The 21,045-nt window shown below is 41.1% G+C and overlaps 1 protein-coding gene across 1 annotated transcript in view; it reads right to left on the bottom strand.

The window, feature by feature from the left end:
• The window catches only part of RCAN2 (regulator of calcineurin 2), a 255,918-nt gene that overhangs the window by 15,683 nt on the left and 219,190 nt on the right, over positions 1-21,045 (bottom strand). The window contains exons 3-4 of the mRNA XM_061196122.1: positions 6,471-6,644; positions 4,119-4,290 (exon numbers count right to left, since the gene is read on the bottom strand). Coding sequence (XP_061052105.1) covers positions 4,119-4,290; positions 6,471-6,644 — 346 coding nt within the window. The remainder of the gene's footprint in view (positions 1-4,118; positions 4,291-6,470; positions 6,645-21,045) is intronic.

The raw sequence follows: 21,045 nt of genomic DNA, 5'->3' as shown, positions 1-21,045 counted from the left end.
AAACCCACAAGCTTGGGTTTGATCATGGTCCCTTTGTAATTGCACTGTTCCCTCCATGCTCGTTTCAAGAGCTTCTTTAGAAGTTCCGGGGGGCACAAGTTGCCCCTCTCTGGAAGAGGGTCACCAGTGTTCCTTGCTTAAAGAACGAGGTGCTGTTTTGCCCCTTCCTGTCTGAGCTAAGGCCTGTGTCCTCACTCTCCCATTTATCCTCCATGAAAGGGGTCTAAATAGAGCACATGATTGCCTTCCATGGGCAGCTAGACGTGCCAAAGCTCCCACAAGTCAGCTGGTTTGCCGACGTGATCCCGGGCCCGAGGACCATCTCACCCTGGATCCCTGCTCCGAGATGCTCTTTCATTAGAGTTACTTTTCTTCAGCATCCTTAGATTTCTGCATCCCTTCTCAGTCACTCAGCTCAACCAGCTGAGCACTATTAGTCACTCCTCCGAAGGAAGAAGAACACCATTCCTTTGATCATTTGAGTTGCTTTTCTCTGCTCTCATTCTAATTTATTTCTCTACTCCTGGAATTGAGGTAGTCATCCTTAACATAGAATGACTTATAATTTGTTACTGAAATGATTCTGCCTAGGGAATAAAAAATGAATTTTACTAAATTATTATTATTTTTTCAAATGGAAATGCTAGAAGTCCTCTTGGTGGAGAAAACATTAATTCAGTGCTGCCTGACTCAGTCTGGCTAAAGCCATAAAACAGCAGCAATTTGCTAATGAAGAATTATCTCTAGGGGGAGCTCATTCATTCATTCATTCATTCATTCGATATTTATTGAGCATCTACTATGTGCAAACTGCTATCAGGCCCTGGGAATACCAAAATGAATGAAACCTGCATTCTCCCCTCAAAAAGCAGAGGAGACAGAAAGATGAACAATAGAAAATTACCACAAGGGGAAGTGAGCATTTGTGGAAAGTTCCAGGAGGAGACTGAAGGAGTAATTCCTTGCCTTGGCACCTGGTTGGGGAGGGGGCAGAGGTGAGGGTGGGGGGATGCAGGCTGTGGCCCTGCCCTCTCATCAGTGCAGCTGAAACAGCTGCCAGAGGCCCAGGCCTCTACTAGAACCTCTGTGATATTTTCGACTCAATTGTTGGGTATAAATCATTCATCTGTGTGGGGTGTAGAAGCTTCAAGGACACTGGAACAGGACACGTGGATAACTAAATAAAAAGAAACAGCCTCAAAGTGCTGGCAAGGAATGGAGAGAAAGATAAAGATAAAGAGAAGACACCCAAACTGCAGCTGTTCTATGGGACACTGATATCAGTCATCTGTAAAGAGCCAGGAGAGTCTCCACATTCGCTCTTGCCCACATAGCGCACAGATCTTCATTTGCACACTTATGAGACCCTGGATTAGACTTTCTGGAAGTTATGATGGTGTTAGAGGCGATTGTCAAGGGAGGGTTGAGATAAATGTTCTGCCCATGTCAGAAGTCCACCCAGGCAGCTAGGATCCTTAATAGAGACCATTGGATCTGGCCCAGTGATGGTCAGAAGAGCCAGGGTTGACATTTGTCTCTGCCCCCAACTAGCTGTGTCACCCCGAGCAAGTGTGTTCACCCCTCTACAGCTCGGTGGTCAGATCTGGAAAATGGGAATATTAATAGTGCCTACTTCTGTGTTGACTGCACCACAGGGCACTTCAAAACTGGTAGATTTACTTGGTAATGGAAGGTGAGGCTCATAGGTTAGCTGCACAATTAAGGCAAAAGGCATGAATTTTTAACACTGTCGATAAATTATTCACAACTCTAGAAAGAACCCCCTTTTTTCTGCCTCCTTAAGACCATTTCCTTCCTACTTTCTCACTCCTCCGAACCAGGTTCTGTGAGCTTCCCTCTGAGACCTGGTTCCCATTGCCTCTACCCCTTCTGCCTCTGTCAGTCCCAGGTCACACTGGTGCCTGGCAGTGCCCTCCAGACCTGGGACTCAGCTCAAAGAGCCAGTGCAGGTGTCTGAGACTTGTCCTTATCTTGCCTTTGCATCAAGCTTTGAGAATATTGACTATAAATGAATTTTCTTTTAGGCTCTGGATAAAAAAATGATTTGAATTTACTGGATTACAGTGAGTAGACCAGAGGCCAGCTGGGATCCGAAAGTCTGATTTAGCCTGGACTTCCTTTATAAAGAGTGAAGCAGGAAGAGTACTGCCTCAGGGCCCTGGCCCTGTCACTGTCAAGTCATTCTGCCCCCCTCTCTAGGCTTCGGTTTCCCCTCCTGTAAAATGCAAGTTGGCCAGTGACTCCTAGGCCCTCTAGCCAAGACCTTAGTGATTCTATGTAGAGCTCTGTTTGCTGACATTCAAAACAGCTGTACCAGATGTTCAACTGTGTTCTTGTTAATATCTTGTTAATATCTGCTTGGGAGTCAAACGAGCAGCTCCAAGGACAGCAGCTTTCATTGGTCCTGCTTCTGAAGTATGCTGAATTACTGGGAGAAATGGGTCATAGCCTTGACTTGAGCACACTTGATTTATCTTATACACGCTACAACATTTGCACATACCATGCACATGGGAGTGCATATGTCCAGGATTCCTGTATGTGGACTAGACTTTCAAGGAAATCACATTCCATAAACATGTCCCTTATTATTATATTGCTTTTTTCCTCAGCCCATCTTAGTAGTTAGACATCTACTGCTTCTCAGTAGTTGAAAACAATGGCTATTTTAAAGGCTCCGGGAAGCTGAGTGACTGGTCCGTGATTACAAAGAAACCCCCAAAGACCCTGCCCTTGAAAGTGCTGTAATCTGACTTTAATGCTACACATGGGACAGCCAGTAATTCTCTCGCAGGGAGTAATTATTAATCAAATCAGCCTCATCCCAATCGGAAGACCCAGTAGAATGGTCAGCTTTCCCTGAATTGCTTGGGAATTTCTCGGTTTTAGCATCACAGGTTCCCAGGACCCCTGACTCTGAGTGAACCAGGATAGCGGGTCACCCTCATATCCAGGATTCTTAAATTTCAGTGTATGCAAGAATCAACACGTGTGCTCATTAAAACTGCAGATTTCTGGGGTGGGAGATTCTGATGCCAAATGTTTTCCTGACCACACTAAGAAATACTGATGTGAACTTATTATAAATTTAACAGCCCCGGCATTTGGCTACCAGTGGTTCTTGAACTCATCTGCACATCAGAATCACCTGGGGAGATTTTTTAAAATGCCGATGCCTGAGTTGACCCGAGTCAATTAAATTAGAATCTCCTGGGGTGCGGTCAGCCCCCTCTCACAGCGGGAGAACCACTGGAAGAGAGAGAAGACACAATGGCCATTATTTACCTTTGGATCTGTGGTGCCTAAAACCTCAGCTGCCACCCGGTTTCGGACCACCCACTCTCCACCACTTCCCCTCCTGCTATAATATAGGGAAACTACTTTGGAGTACAAGGTGGCACCATCCGCTGAAATTGAGGACAGTATCACTTCTAGGTATAAAACATAAGCTTTTGGATAAGTGCGTAGGAGATATGTACAAGAATGTTAACTGCAGCTTTGATCTTAATGGCAAGAAACTGGAAACCATCTAAATGTCCGTCAACAGGAGAGTGGATGAATACAGAATGGTGGTGGAATCGCCCAGTGGAATACTACACTGCGGTGAGAATGAGAGCATCCAAGCTACGGGTACCAACACTGGAACAAAATGACCGTAGATTTTTCTAAAGTTAGAGGCCATTGTGACTGGCTTCTTGGGGACTTAGAGGCTTCACTTTGGCAGGTAGCTTGTCTTGCAGCAGAAGATTTCTGGGCACACTCGTGGCAGCAGTAAAACAAGGCTGCACAGCGTAGAAGCCTCGTCGTGCTAGCTGGTAGAGCTCATTTTGCCTGTTTTGCAAACTTAAAATATCTTCCTCGCAATCCAGAAGTTGCACGGACTGACATTTTCGCGCCAGTTTCTGAATTGTTTTTGAACAGGTACAAAGTCTGACGCTGCATTTTCATTCATGATTCCTCTCGCTGGCCACGTACAGCGATAAATCCATTAGAAATGCAGATGTTACCGGGAACCCAGGATTTCAGGATTGTTATCTTGTTTGGCTTTTCTAAGTTGCTGACAAATATTTATTTTCAGGAAGGCCCACAGAGCTTACCTGGTCCTAGCTTGGCCACGGCATAGAGGAGGTCATAGTTAAGGACTGGTGTGGCATCGCTGATGGGCTGCCAGCCGACAGGAGGAGAGGCAGGGGGTGAGATGAGAAACTGTTTGGCGGGCTGTGGTGGAGCCAAATGCAGTTTGTCTCCGTCTGTCTCTGGAGTCTGAACCTTTCAAACACAGTAGAAATGAAGACACATGATTCATTGTGGCCTCGGATGTGCCACGTTGTTCCACTAAGACGCACAGCCTGGCTTTCAGTCTGTGACAAGTGAACCAACGAGCCAGGCTATAATAATAGTGACTACTGACCACACACCATGTGCTCAGTTATCTTATCTGATCCTCAAATAAGTAGATCTCAACATTTAGCTGCATAAGAATGACCTGGGAAGCTTACTGAGTCAGATTGCTGAGCCCCGCTCCTGGAGTTTCTGAGATCGGCAGCAGGGCCTGACAATCTGCATTGCTAACAAGCTCCCAGGTGATGCTCATGGTGCTGGTCCTAAGACCTCTCCTTTCCTTCCTTTCTTTCTCTCCCCTCCTTGTCCCTCTCCTCCCCCTCCCCTCCCCATCCTTTCTTCCTTCCTTCCCTCCTTCCTGCCTTCCTATCTTTCTCCCTTCCTCTCTCTCTCTCTCTTTTCATTGAGGTGATAGTCACATAATTTGAAATTAAACCCTTTTAAACTGAACAATTTCAGTGGCATTTAGTATATGCCCAATATTGTGCAATCACCACTACTATCAAGATTCAAAGTATTTTTATGACCCCAGAGGAAACCCTGTACCCATTAAACAGTTACTACCATTTCTGCCTCTGGTCAGACCGTGGCAACCACCCATTTGCTTTCTGTTTCTATGGATTTGCCTATCCTGGACATTTCTTATAATCAATTCATAGAACACGTGATAGTTTGCATCTAGCTTCTTTCACTTAGCATAATGTTTTCAAGATTCATCCATGATGTAGCATGTTATTAGTACTTCATTCCTTTTTATGGTTGGATAATAGTCTACTGAATGGATAGACTACAATTTGTATATCTGTTCACCCATTTTTGAACATTTGGGTTGTTTCTACCTTTTGGCTCAACCAACCCTAATAACCTGATTAAAAAGTGGGCTAAGGACTTGAATAGACATGTCTATAAAGAAGACATACAAATGGCCAATAGGTCAAAGAAAAAAGGATCAACATCACTAATCATCAGGGAACTGCAAATCAAAACCATAACGAGATATCACCTCACACCTGTCAGAATGGCTATGATCAAAAGAACAAAAGACAACAAGTGTTGGTGTGAATGTGGAGAAATTGGAACCCTTGCACACTGTTGGTGGGAATGCAAATTGAGCAGCTGCCTTGGAAAACAATATGGGGGGATTCCTCAAAAAAAATTAAAATAGAACTACCATATGATCTAGCAATTCTACTCCTGGGTATTTATCCAAAAGAATTGAAATCAGGACATTGAACAAATATTAGCACTCCTATATTCATTGTAGCATTATTTGAAATCGTCGAGACGTGGAAACAACCTAAATGTTCATGGACAGATAAATGGATAAAGAAAATATGATATATACATACAATGGAATACTATTCAGCTTTAAAAAGAAGTAAAGTCTATGTTCATTTCATTGTGTCATCTCTTCAGAGTCCAAAGGTGGAAATGATCCTTACAGACCAATAACAGATGGATTGAGGTAACTAATAATGAAATGAAGACACTAATGAAACATTATGGACATTGATTTTCTACTGCTGTGGACTTCATAAATATTGCCAAGACTTACCCGTGCCTTTTTATAATAGCCAGAATTTATTTTTGGATAAAATAAAACACAAAATTGATTTCCATATGTTTGTAAATTTTTCTCATGGATATGAATCACTGAAAAGGTATACAGTCCATTAAAACTGTCATATTATTTAATTATGACGCTGCTAGCTAAGTTGTGATCAGAGCATTCTTATTACAAGTACTAGCTGGCATTCATTGTGCATTTACCGAATGCTAAGCACTTTAACACACAGTAATTCATTTAATCCTCATAATGACAGTGTAGGGAGTATGTTATCATCCCCATTTTACAGATGGGGAAACTGAGGCTTAGTGAGGTTATGTAACCTGCCTAGATTAGAACCAAGACTGTTGGCCCTCAGAATCTGCTTTCTAAACCACTATGCTGTCCCTGCCTGGGAATCATGATATAAGTTTGTTTCTCAGTGAACGAATTATAGACTACAAGCCAATCTGAAAGTAGAAAGGGCTCCATTTACATTTTGAAAAGGTAAAGAAAAATAATGCAGGGCAAAAGGATTAACTTTGGTAAAGAATGATCTTACCTGTGCAAAGTAGAGTTTTAATTTTTTCCCTCTAAACTGGGTTTCATGAAGCTCTATCCTGGCTCGGGCTGCAGATTTGGGATTGCTGAAGTTTATTCGGACACGTCTGAAACTCTTAAATAGCTGGAACGTCACACAGTCATCATAAGTCCGGAACAGACCCTCAAATTTTTCCTGTTAAAGACAAACACAGAGGAAAGTCCATTGGCCATATATCTTGTACAATGCCAGATCTGACAAAAGCAAATAACTAGGTAAATAAATAGGCTCTTCCTAACATAAAATTAAAACAAAACACTGTAATGTATTTTTTCACCTGTTGGTCTGTTACCAGGTACTAAACATGCCTGTGGATTCTGTCAAAGGACTCATAACCTGCGTCCAGGGATCTGTAGGGGGACCAGTGAATGGGGTTTGAAATGCATGAAAAACCTGACAATTATGCAAAGTGTTGAGTGTTTCAACATATATGTGTTTGTTTCTGGGAGAGGGATCGTAATGGTCATAAGATTCTCAAAGGAGTCCATTATCTCCAAAATATTATAGCTATTGAGTAAAGCATGTGGTGGACATTGCTAGTGATTATCAGGCTTGGGGGCATTGTTCTTGCCTACATATATGGGAGCCCACACGACCCAAAATCCTTCTAGTCAGGCAGTGCCATGTGATTAGTTCTGGTCAATGAAATGGGTACAGAAAGCAGGAAAAAAGCCCTCGAGAAAATTTTCAGTCTCTTTCCCTGAAGATGCCATGTGCTCCAGATGGTAGCGTAGTCAGAAGTAGGATTGTCCTCAGCCTGGGTCTTTGAGTGACCCTGTGGAGCAGAAATATCTTTTTCCCAACTCCCACCCCATCCTATAGCTGACTTTGCCTTGGCAAAGGAAAAGAACTCTCTATTGCATTAAACCACTGAGATTTGTGGATTATTTTATTTCTGCAGCACAACCAAGCCTATCACAATACAAAGCAATAATTTAAAAATTTTGATTTGATACAAATTTCAATTCAACTGAACACATATCTATTCAATGCTCACTTTGTACAAAGGATGGTCTTTAGGTTTTAGAAGGCTACAGAGATGAGGATCGTTTTGTTCTGAATCTCAATGATCTAAGAATCTAAGGTGAGAGGCAGACACAGACACAAATAAGAGAACACCTGCAAGAATGGGGAAAGACATAAAGGAAAACTAGAGAATTTTTAAAAATACATATATATATTAACACCACCTATCTAGCTCCTCTTAGCTTAAAAAAAAAAAAGATCCTATTATAACAAAACCAGTGAATGTTAAGTTACTCTGTGTTCTTAAAGGAGAAATTGCCACTAAGGAAATAACATCTATTAAAAAAATAAAACAAAAAAAACGCTGATTCTTTTATTTCTACAATAAAAGGTATTTTGTCATAAGAGTGAGTTCAAGTGGGAATGAAGATGAATGAAAGATTAATACTGCAAGATTCATTGCATTTGGATTTGTAAGGGACATAAGGGATAATTAACTCAGCCTTTCCCTCCTCACCTCCATCATTTTACAAATCAGGGCTCTGAGGTCTGAAGAGATGAGGACCTGCCCACGGTCACATGGGCAGTTATTGGCAGAGCCAGGACCAGAATACAGAGATGTTTTCGATTACATCAATAATTACCCTGCTAGACTGAGAGGGAGAGATCGTTGCATTAATAAGAGCAAGAGATGGAGAGCAATAAGCTGCCCCAAGGCTCCTGTGTGACCACATCTAAGAGAATCAACAAGGTGATTCCAGGTTAGAGAATCACTGCCCTCCGAGGCTGCATGGGAAGAGGAACTCAGATGTCCGGGAAGGTTTTCCTGCCTCTTGGACATCCAAGTGAACTTGTCTCAGACCCTCAAGTCCAAGGTTTGTGATTCTTCCAAAGGCTGCTGCCCATTTCTGAGATTCCCCAGTGTGTGGCCCACCATAGCTTCTCCCATTTTTGACTCATGTCTACACACACTTGTTATCTCTTTTTCTTTTTCTGTATGTATGTTTTTTGTTTGTTTTGTTTTTATTTTTGTTTACATATAAGGATGTTTATTGAAACCTTGGTGGCCATGGCAATTTTTTTTAAAGAATTTGAATGTCATTAATAGGGAATCTCTTTTTTTTATGTATTTTTTTCCACATTTTTTTAATTGTGTGAAAGATTCTTTACATTCTATAGAACTTTTATAATTTTCAAAAGTTTCACACACACGATTTCATAATAATCCCATAATAACCCTTTTCAAAACAGCTTTTGTTTCAGTTTCATGACATTTATGGAGAGATTTGAGGGGTTCTTTCTCTCCTTTTCAGGCTCTGTTCTTATTCCTCTTTCCCTAGCAAGAACAAAACAGGAATCTTTCCTTGTTTGTTCCTTGGATAGTTTTTATTCTCAACTCTCAAACTTTGGGATCAGCCAACTCCCAGGCCTGGGGCTTCAGCCTGGGGCTTCCTAAGAATTTCTTAGGAATTCTTTCCCAACACTACTGTGTTTTCCTGAACAAGAATCCTGGTGAATAAAATGCTTTCTGGTTCCTCACAATGGGAATAGTCTCGGCTGGTAAAATCAAAGCTGGTGGTTTGACTAATCTGAGAATTTTCAGGAATGGGAGGAATTAAGAAATTAAAAGATCTTATTTCTACGTGGAATATCATATCTTTTAGGACAAAATTCGTGGGTTTCTTTGTGGCTCTATGTTTTTCCATTACTAGTGTGGGAGTTTCCTTCCTGTCCCCTCCCCACGACCTCAGCATAGCCTTGGGGGAGTTGGTGTTCTTTTCCTTGGAGTCTAATTCCTTGCTTTTTGTTTTATGTCTTCTTTATGCTTCCCACCTCAGCTGTTTGGCCTCAAGAGCCTGGATTAGGAGAAAAGAATCCAGGAGGCCAGGCTTTAGGCTTAGGGCAGGGGTTATATGAATGTCAGATGTCAGTGATGACTGCAATTGTTTTCTCCACTACTGTACTCTTCAAAAGAGGGCCGCAGGCAGCTAATACAAGCAGCAAGCTGGAGATGGCCGGTGACAGAAGCCTCTTTGATATCACTTGTTTTGGGCTTAGACCAAAAGCAAAAAGAGGTCTTCCACCAGACCTGGGGTGCAGCCCAGGGCTCAGAGACCAGGGTTTTCACTGGCCCATCTGGGACCCATCTCTATAATGATAATAATAATAAACAACTAATTTTTACTTAGCTTGTCCTCTCTGCACAGGTCTTTTGAGAACTTGTAGTGGCGGGGGTGACAGCTGGCCAAGCACTGGGAATTTGCTGGCTATCTCTATTTTTTTTTCCACTAGTGACGTGACATGACAAACATTTCATTTGCTGAGGCAGCGGGATACCAGAGCAAACTGGTGAGAGGCAGATCCAGCACAGAGAACGTGCCAGGTGTACCCTTAGGCAAAGCAGTGACTTGATCAGAGCCAGCCCCAGGGGTCTTCCACCTGCCTTTACAGCAAATTTTCTATGGTTTTGATGCCCAGGCTCCCACCAGGCACACAGTAATATTTTCCTGACCTTTGGCTGCCAGTTTCCTCCAGTCTGGTACGCCACAAACCCAATAAGTTAATTTCCTCTATAGTTAATCTCTTTTTAGCCACTGGTCTCTGGACCTCGCTACACACAAAAATGATGGAAAATCCTAAAGAACTTTTTTTTAAAAATTTATTTTATTGAAATATACTTGATTTACAATGTTGTGTTAACTTCTGCTGTGTAGAAAAATGATTCCGTTATAAATATATATACATGCTTTTTCATATTCTTTTCTGTTATGGTTTATCACAGGATATGGAATATAGCTCCTTGTGCTATACAGTAGGACCTTGTTGTTTATCCATTCTAGATATAAGAGTTTGCATCTGCTAACCCCAAACTCCCAATCCTTCCCTCCCCTCCCCCCACCCTCCCTCCCCCTTGGCAACTACAAGTCTGTTCTCTATGTCTGTGAGTCTGTTTCTGTTTTGGAGATAAGTTCATTTGTGTCATATTTTAGATTCCACATATAAGTGATATCATATAATTGTCTTTCTCGGCCTGACTTACTTTGCTTAGTCTGAGAATCTCTAAGTCCATCCTAAAGAACTTTGTTAATGTGAATTTTATCTATTTATGTTTATTGTACTAGAAATTAAAACTGAGAAATTGAAAAATATTTATTTATAAATTCATCTCCTAGTAACAATCATAAATCCATCATATGACAAAATAATCTTTTTATGAAAAATAATTGTTTTCCCCAACAAGAAAACATTTAATGAGAAGACTGACCTGGTTTTAGATTTTTGCAAATCTCTTTCACTTCTGACTTAATAGAAGAGACCTGGAATCTCATATCTGCTTCTCTTACATTATGCTGTTTTGTCTGAAGGGTTTGAAGAAAAGCTGGCCTCACCCAAATATGTGGTTGGAAAAGGGAAGAGTATTGCAATAGCCTTTCAAATAATTGTGAATATTCTTCCTTGACACTTCATCAAAACTCAACTAGTGGCAGTTTCTAAAAGTCTATTGCAATGTTGAATCTGAAGCCGTAATCAAATAACATTTTTATTTGATTATATTAAAATCCATTTATCTACTTTGCACCTTTAGTGGATTTTTTACTCATGCAGGATTCTGTCATAGTGTACATCGGTCATTTGGAAAATATTGGTTCCTTGAGTTATACAGCTTTTCCAAATGTTGACACATTTCATTACACAATATCAAAAATCACATTCATTAATATTACCACCTATCTTATCAAAAAGTCTTTCCATATTGGAAAGCTGTCATATCCCTGTTGGTGGATACAAGTTTTCCAAAATTCTAATTTTTGCTTGAAAGTATGTTCTTTATTATTGGCAACAGACACTGTCAGTTATTTTCCTTCAAGTGACACACTCATTCATTCGTTTTTGATAAAATGTCCGCCAAATATCTATGTCTGCATAACTATGGTTTGTCTGTTAGTTGTTCTTTCTGTGTTCCAGGAGAAAAATAAGTATCTAGTGCAGCTTAGAACATCTTAGAACATTTTCTCAAGTCACACATTGTATTTTGGTATGCCACAGAATTGCTTTATGTGTACTTCTCATTTCGTTATTCAGATTATTAAAAAGGCATGTGCTCAAGAATAAAGAGTTAATAAAACTAAAAGCTTTAACTGCTTCATCAAGGACATTCTGAAGTTAAATAGGTATTTTTCTTTATTGCACTTTTTTTTTTTTTAACTGTGAGTGTGTGGCTGTGAAGAATACAAATACTAGTAAGTACAGTTAGATGCCACTGCACTGATTAATACCAAAGTACCAGGAGTTTTAAACACTATTGCTTTCGCACCATGGGTGTAAATGTCAACATGGTTGAAAAAGCAAATAATGTCTTAGTATTATTATGGAAATAGTTTTGACCTCATGGGAACTTCCAGGAGTCTGTAGACTACTCTTTGAGAACTGCTGCATGATAGGACTTCAGAAAAAGTAAGGATTTAGTTGGCATGGGGTGAAGACAAGGGGTCTAGTGAGAATCTTAAGGGTACAGCATGATGGAGGTCAAGGAATGGTCTGCCTCCACTTGAGTGATGCCCAGGGGATAAACGTCGTCAAGAGTAATCTAGGATTGGTATGGGGAGGATGTGGAGGAATTACTTTAGAACACAAATTGTACTCTTAGAAAAATTAACAAGGGGCTCTAGAGAAGAAAGTGAGAGAGGCTAGGAGAGGATGTTGGTAGGAGAAGAAGCACCAGGGGTGAAGAGTGGGGCTGGATGAGCCAATTCTCAGGGCCAATAGGGTAAAGATGAGCCTGGTCTTAAAACCAGGCAGAAGGATCTGTCCAGGGTCCTCATAAAGAAGCTCCGGTGATGTGGAGAATGCTGGCTGCAGCGGCTACAGCACACAGACCAAGTAGCAGGTGATTCATTATAGTTTCCAATCAAAATGGAAGCAACAATTATTTTTTAAGTCAATAGTCTTTAACAGCATCCTCAGGACTTAGGAAGTGCTCAATGGATTCTACTTGATTGGTTGATACAAAAACCCCAAGGTATATTGTAGACTATTAGAACGTTGAAATATTACCTTCAGTTTAATTCTAAACCAGACAGGTTGCAGATAAACAATATTGTCTAATATATTATCTCATTAAATCTTCACTATAGCCCTTTGAAGGAGAGTTGGAATTACTATTATCCTTGAGTAACACATGAAAGCCAAAGAAGTGAATGACCTCCGCAAAGTCACCCGACTAACTAGTTAGCAAAACCAGAACTAGTAAGGTCAAGATGTTTATACTACCGATATACCATGGATGACATGCAAACAAGTGAGAAGTCTGAAAAACCAAAATGAGAAAAATCAGCTTTCCTTGTCCATCCAGAAGAAGAGTGCTGTCCTGGAAAACGTGGCTGCCAGAGAAATCCAATGGTGCCTTTACTGCGTTCCAAACAATGCTTTACGCCTTCATATGTTTTTCAATTTTCTCACTTACGATCCCTTTGGGTATAAATTATCTTAATAAGAAATTCAGCTTCCCTCAAAATCACAAGGCTCTCATCTGTCAGATAACACCTCCCAGAAACTGCCAAAGAATGAAACAATTCATTTAGGTTTATCACTTCTCAGTGGATGCTCTGGGTGAGCCCTGTGCAAATCCCATGTTTAAGGATCATACTGGATTTTATAAGCTGCTCAGGAGGGCCTTCTGTCAAAAGGACTGTTATTGTAAATCTTCCATAATGCAGGCTCCTTACGTGACAGGCATAAGCAGGCCTGCATGTAGGGATTTTTTTTCATCTGGATTTTAACGTGTCAGGACTTCTTAGGCCAGGCAGACTTGTGTTAAATCATGCTTTGTTCCCTTTGTGGTCCTGATATTACTTAAATAAAAAAAATCATTGTGAAAGGAGGCTCTCAACTCTTCCTTGCTGATAAAAGAAGAGGACAGACCTCATGTCACATAACAGCTCAAAAAAAAGATAATTCACTGGTAAAGGCACAAAAGACTTTATCCCTTCTCAGTGGAGTCCTTGTGAGAGACAAAGATCTAAAACTCAGACCCAAACTCCAAAAGGAGCTGCTTTGTCCTAAAACCTCATGAATTCATCCCACGCCTTTCTCGGCAGAATGCTTTCCGTGGTCTGTGTTTGGTTCTGTTCTTTCATTCCCAGCAGTGACCCTAAAGTTCAGAGAGGCTGGATAACATTGCCATGCGAGCATCCATTTTTACTTCTCTTCAGTTAAGGAAATCTCTGGTTCTCTACTTCCACTAAGCCGCCATCTATGCATTTAGAACTGGAAAAACAAAACTCCCCAAACTCCTCCAAAACTAAGAAACTGTACAAGGGCTAGAAACTTGAATGACCTTGGAACAGGGGTGAATCTAAGCATTGTGGAGCCTGAAGGTTTTACAACTTCGGAAGCCCTCCTGAAGCAAAATAATACAAAATTAGGCACGAAGTTGGAATTTTTTTTTTTGAATGAGAACCAAAAAATTCATAAGGAATAACTTTTGCAAAATATACAGACTATATGTAACCATGGGAACAGGTCGCAGAGCCCTACCAGGGCCTTGGTAGAGACCCATGCAAGTGAGGGGCCCTTAAGCTGCAACTTCATTCACTTCCCAGGAAGTATGACCAAGAGAATCATGAGTCACCTGGGCCATCACCAAGTAGTCAGGAGTCTAGGCTTTCAGAACAGCTAAAACAAGTACAATGCTTATATAACTCTCAGCTGATGACGTTCATTTCCCTAAATGTTTGAATCACCAGGATGAGAACCAAGAAACTAAAATCTGCAAAGTTTCAGCCCAGGTCTCATATTATAGATGACTGAGTCCCTGCCACACTTGAACCCATTTTGTAAATACCCAAGATGGAGGCCTGAGGAGGAAGAACAAGTAAGGGGGTTGCTTGGACCCTGTCCTGCAGCTGCTTATTAAGGGGTGGCAAGTGCTAGATGGGGGGACCAAGAGAGGAGCTTACAGGTGGCACTGTCTGCATGCCTAGGACCCTTGTACAGCAACTGCCCATGCTGTGGGTGAGGAAGACCCTCCCAGCACCTGAATGCAGGACTGGTTCTGGTGGGTCTCACTGCCTCCACCAGTGAGACCAGGGGACTGTGGAGCCTGGCTATGCCAAGCAAGATACCATCTGTGGATGCCTGCATGCTTCCTTCCTGCTCCAGGACACTTGTAAGCCTCCCAAGGGGTCTCTGAACACCTAGGGAGTAGCGGGGAGGAGCACCCCTACCTGTAAGGGGGATGGGCCAGGAAAACTAGACCTCTGAGAAAGTGGTTATGAGCACAGTTGTCTGTTACGTGCCATAAAGTTGGACGTCTCTGCATGGTTATAAGTATAAAGGAAGCATCCGACAGTCCTTTTATAGCTGCTACATTTCAGTTTACAGTATCAATGGCTGCCTGGGTTCAAGGCATTTGCTGAGAGCTAATGACTGCTACATCCTTCTCTGGGCCAGCAACTCTTCTTCTCTGATGGTTAATCTGCAAGAATGCCTGTGGCTATTATCAGCCCTGATTAGACACAGGCTCTAATTGCGCATGCGTCATTGATGAACTGCACGGCCCCCTTTACAGCTTACCCAATCATGTAAGAGGACAGGAATTGCATTCTAAATTTATTTAAATATTGATTTACCCATTAGAGATTGATAAAGAGAGGCAATATAAAGCCATGTTACTAGCACAGACTCTAGACCCACACTGCCTAGTTCAAATCCCAGAGCCAGGATTTGTGCAACCTTAAGCAATTTACTTACCCAACACCTCAGTTTTCTTATCTGCAAAATGGGATAATAACAGAATCTACCTCACAGGGCTGTTCTGAGCATTAAGTAAATTAATATATTTAAATCACCGAGCACAATAAGTTTATTCGAGCTGTTATTATTATGATTCCCACATTTGAAGATAAACAATGTTTTGTTTATATGTATTTGGCCCGCTGGCTCTAGCTGTACAAATCTCCCTATATCTAAATCCAAGTATATAAATATATCTATGCCTACATCTATCTATATTTATATCTATACTTGTACCTGTATCTAATCCTTAAAATATTAAGAGCAATTATAGGAATGCTCAGAGTGATAGCTCATATAAAATTAAGTCTAATTATACTAAGGTGATTTTATCAATGTTATTATCTACTTAAAATGTAAAGCCCCAATTAACCATCAAGATTTCTTTCTTGGCTGCTAAGCTTTAAAAGTTTCCTTTAATAAAACAATGTGGTTAATTAAATAATTCTAAGGAGGAAATCAACTGGGTAATTGCCTTTAATCTTTGCCTTTGGAAATCCTGCACCATCAGCAGGGGCTGAGGCTCAGAGAGACAGTGAGCAAATCGCAAAGACAACAGCCACTACTGGAAATATCTGAAGCTCAGACGAATAGGAGATTTGTTAAGCCCTTCCCACCTGTCTCCTTTCACCTGTCCAAATGCACCTCAACTATCTTTTAGACAAACCCCATATTCCACTGTTGCCTGGACATTTCCTTTGGGATATTCAATAGGCACCTTAAACTTCATGCCTCTAAAGCCACATTCTTTGTGGGGGGAAACCTCTAAATCTGCTTCTCCTCTTTCTCAACAAATGGATCCCATCTACTCAGTTGCTCAAGCCAGGAAGCTGAATGTCATCCTGGTCTTTTCCCTCTCCCTCACCCCACATCCCAGCAGTCAGCCTGTGTTCTCTCAATCTTCCAGCATCTACTCTTCATCCTCACCAACTCCCTGGCTCGCCACAGCTCTCCCGATGGCCGCACTAGGTCCCCCTAGCTTCAGTCTGGCCACCCTCGAATCAACCTTGAAAGTCTACTGCAAGACAGGTCTTTCTAAAAAAGAAAATTCTGATGATATAGCTCTTCCATAAAATCCTTCGGTGGCTTCACATAGCTTCTAAGAATATGGCGTGGCTTAGCATGAAAGGCCCTTTATGAAATGGCCATCACTCACCCACAGATCTCACATTCTACCCTTTGCCTAATCTGTACTCCAGCAAATTTCCACTTATAGGTTCCGAAAGGCAGCCTATTCTGTATCTCCAAGCCGTCTCTCGCTTGCTCTCTCTTCTGCCTGTGACACCCTTTTCCTTCAGATAACTTCTTTTCTTTCCCTTTATTCTTTTCCAGTTTTATTGAGATCTAATTGACATATTGCATACGTTTAAGGTATACAACATAATGATTTGATAAACATATATATTGGAAATGATTGCCACAGTATGTTTAGTTATCACCCATTACCTCACATAGTTACACATTTTTTTTTCTTGTGAAGAGAACTTTTAAAATCTATTCTCTTAGCAACTTTCAAATACACAATACAGTGTTGATGACTACAGTTATCATGTTGTATATTCCATCCCCATCAGATAACTTCTAATTGTCTCTCAAGTCCCAGCTTGGGTCTCATCCGAGAAATCCTTCCTGAATCCTACTAAGGTTTACACAGCCTCCCACGGTGCTCCCATAACAGAGTTATCTAGTTAGTGAGGGTAACTGCTCCCTTATTAACTAGACTGTAAGAACCTCAAGGGTACGAACGGCTCACGTTTTTGTCCTGTGTCCTTTGCTCATGGATTCATTATTGAGTGCCAACTGTGTACCGTGCATGATGGCTGCTCTATGGGATGGGCTCACTTGGTCATGAAATGAATAAAACAACGTGGATAGAACTGTCCTCCTCACCTCCCCCTGCTACCTTTTGGTGAATTTTTTCTTCTTTTCAAAGCTACATTCAATAAAATCAGCAAATACGTACCAAACACATGGATTAAGATCCTCCACGTTATAATGTAACAGGGAAGCCTAAATCAAATTCTACACATTTCTTTCCTGAAACCTTTCTTGACCCCTTCCCCTGACATACCCTTCCTCCATCTAGGTTTAATCTCCACTTCCTTTGGTTATTTAAGACACTCTGAATCTCTTTTCAGAATAATGGATCATCAAAGAGTGCGTGTGTGCACGGAGAAGGGGAAGAGGTCAAGTAAGACTTCAGGGAAAAAATGGTAAATGAAAGATGGATAGAATTTTGATGTGTGGAAATGAGGTGGCAGGAGACTTTAGATGAAGCTTTTTGTCCCAGACAAGGACAACATTATCAAAGGATTTATATATTCCTATTAATCTGAGGCCACCTCTAAGAAAAGGGACTTCAGGGGACTGAGGACAAATGTAATAGTCCTAAGCCACATTTCCATGGGCGTGGCCTTGCTGCCCGTTCACAACTGTCATTAATTACTCGTAGAAAACGTAAAACAAATAAGCTTTGAGATTGCATTATTTTAAGGGTCAGCTCTTACATGTTTCTTAAGACATTTATTTTCCTAGCAGTCTGTTCCACTGAATACATTTCATTTGAACCCTAAACTACAGGTCGTGGGCCTACTGAGCCAGACAGGACAAACTGCTCACCAGCTCCCACGCCAATTTAGGAAATGAGCCCTCTTGAGAACATCATGGAGTGTTGTAGTTGAAAGAGGGAGGAAATGTGTTTCTAGAAACAAGCAGTGTTCTCTCCTCTCAAGATTGAAATGAAGCCTCTGTTTTAATATTCGGCTGTCAATAATTGATGAGGACATTTTTAGTATGTTTAATCTTAAATGAAAGGGCTAAATCCTAAATACGTTCCATATCACATCCTTCTGAAGATAGGCAATTTCAAATTAAATCCATTCATTTTGCCATTTGGCATACGATCAAAGCAAACTTTTCAAAGCCAGCGTGGTATCCTTAACTAATTCTTTCCCTGAAATTGAGATGGCATTTGCATTCTTTTGAGATGCAGATATGAGCAAATTTTTATGACTCAATCTTTAAATCTAGAAAGAAAACACAGTTTGTTATGTTCCCAATCGTCTTCCTCTCTCTTCCTTTTCCTCCTCTCAGTTACACCTTTTCTGTCTTATTTGGGTTCTATCCTCTCTGCGCTTTAGATAAAGACGTAAGAAGGATACACGTTATAATAAAAACCTTATATAAAATGAAATCTCTCATGTTCAGATTCCTTGAGATTTCAAACTAAAATGATTGTTTCAACCTGTCACAAATTTGGGACACAAGACACCTAAAAGAAAGCCTTTTGGAACTAAAACATGGCAGTCAGCACGGCAGCTAACACTGAGCTTAGTTTTGAATGGCAGTTTTGCACAGTGGCTAAATCTTCCCTTGGACATTTAGGAGACAGCAGACAAGTACCGCAGGTACGGCTAAGGATGGGTAAAGTCTGAATTCTTTTGGTGGGCCAAGCCCTCCCTAAGCCCCTTCCGTATGATAACACATTTCAATCTCACAATAAATTTAGGAGACAGATGAAGAAATGGGCTGAAAGAGATTCAACCATTTGCCTAATGTGGCCAGCTGGTCGGTCAGTGACAGAATGCAGATTTCATCCTGGTACCTGGAGCCACAGGCTTAACCTCCAGACTGCCCCACCTACAGGCAGAGAGAAGCTGGGTTGACATGACTTCATCCCTTTCTTGCATTTCACCCAAGGAGATGGACCCATCTTTTGTCTTCAGTCAGTTTTGCTCCTGTGTATCTCACAGGCCAGCAGCAGTGTGAAGAATTCCTGCGTAATCCTAAGTAAGATGGTTGGAACCTGAGAAGCAGCTCCTCCCGTCAAAAAGATGAGAGCTTCACATGGGCAGTTCAGACTAGAAGCATCTGTAAATTGTATCATAGTGATGAATGATGAAACTGCCATGTCTCTTCCACAACAGACACATTTGTGTATATGTGCTACATACAGAAGTTCAGGATTGTTGAACATAAGCCTGATTTAGGGCCAAAGCTGTTGCTAGCCAAGAAGGATGATTCGACTGAGAATTCCCTTCTCTCCATGTGGTAGAAAGTTTGGGGAGAAATAGGCAAGCTGGATGAAGCCAGTAACATGTCATCATTGTCCTTTATAATTAGGATCGCTATACAACGTGTTTTTGAAGCCGGTACAATTTGAAGGGGGCAGTGTTACAGGTTATGCTGTGACCTGAGGACTGTCCTGGGTACCCTGGATATTTGGTCACCAACTGGATGGTCCCCCAAATCACTGATTCCAAAACTGTGGTCCTCAGCCCACTAGAAGGAAATGACAGTCCTTCTGATGGACGGATCCTGTCCAAATGTGTAAGCCTCCTCTGCAGTTTTTAGCAATAACTCATGCATATTCCATAGACTTTCTTTTCACCACGGGCTACTTATTTGTAATCTTGGAGAGAGTTCCAGAATAAATTTTTAAGGGTTACTAAAATCCATAAATGAGTTTATAAAAGGATTCTAGTTAGTACAGTTGGCCCTCAGTATCCATGGTTCTGCATGTACAGATTCAACCAACTACAGATCAGAAATAATCGTAAAACAAACCAAATTCCAGAAAGTTCCCAAAAGCAAAACTTGAATTTTCTGTGCTCTGGTGACTATTTATATAGCATTTACATCATATTTACAACTAGTTACATAGCATTTACATTGTATTAGGTATTATAAGTAATCTAGAGATGATTTAAAGTATGCAGGGAGATGTGTGCAGGTTATATGCAAACACTATGCCATTTTACACAAGGGACTTGAGCATCCATGGAATCTGATATCCATGGGGGTCATGGAACTGAATCCCCATGGACACCGAGGGATGACTGTATTCAGCAAAAACCGTGGTTGCTGCACAACTCTTATTACTACTGCACTTGAACACAGGAAGAGTTGGAATTCTCAAACCTCCCAGCAGTAATAATAATCACTATCACTTAGCAGGACTCCCTAAGTGCAGACACTATTCTAAGTGCTGTATGTCATTCTGATAGTCTAACCCGTGGACCACAGGCCAGCAGCAGCAGCCTTGGGGGCTGATTGTCAAGTGACCTACTGATTCATAATCTGCATTTCAGCCAGATCCCCAGTGATCAGTATCCCTTTTAAGTTTGATAAGTACCAGGTTAGAAGACATGGGTTGGACCATTTGAGATTTAAGAGCTTCCTGACTTAGTGCATAAACTGATGTATGTAATTGCACTACTGGGAATTACCAGCGCTGCCCTCAGGTATTAGCGGTTTTCGATTCTTTGCATTAATTAATACATTTATAGAATTACACTTAGCAATTACTCCTATTGATGGCTTTGTTCTTATAATCACCGCATTCTGTTTGCTCTGGTTATTATCTTGTTCTTTGTTTTCACCGGGTTCTTTTCTCATTACAAAGAGGAGACCCATCGGGTAGATGGGGCACTGTGTTGGAGGGTCCCATGAACAAGGGAATTACAGCAACGTTTAGAATGAAGAATCTCCTCTGATATATTTTGACCTTGTGAATGATGCCAGCTTTGAATAACCCAACGATATTCAGAGGTGTAGTGCTGGAAATGAGATATTCCCTAGGAAAAACAGGTCTGCAATGATAATTATTTTTTAGAAAGCCTCAAATATAAATTTCATCTCAATTCTCCATTTCAGAAAACCAAGGCCAAAAGAAGTTAAGTGATTTGTTAAAGGTTATGAGCAAGTGATGGTGATAAGAGGCCTCTAATTCACAACTGTTTGCCAAGTTCTATCTCTGATCCGCGTTGTAACTGGA

Source organism: Eubalaena glacialis, chromosome 7 (genome assembly GCF_028564815.1).
Source record: "Eubalaena glacialis isolate mEubGla1 chromosome 7, mEubGla1.1.hap2.+ XY, whole genome shotgun sequence".
Lineage (NCBI taxonomy): Eukaryota > Metazoa > Chordata > Mammalia > Artiodactyla > Balaenidae > Eubalaena > Eubalaena glacialis.
Note: the sequence above shows the minus strand (reverse complement) of the source record. Positions and strands in the feature narration are given on the sequence as shown.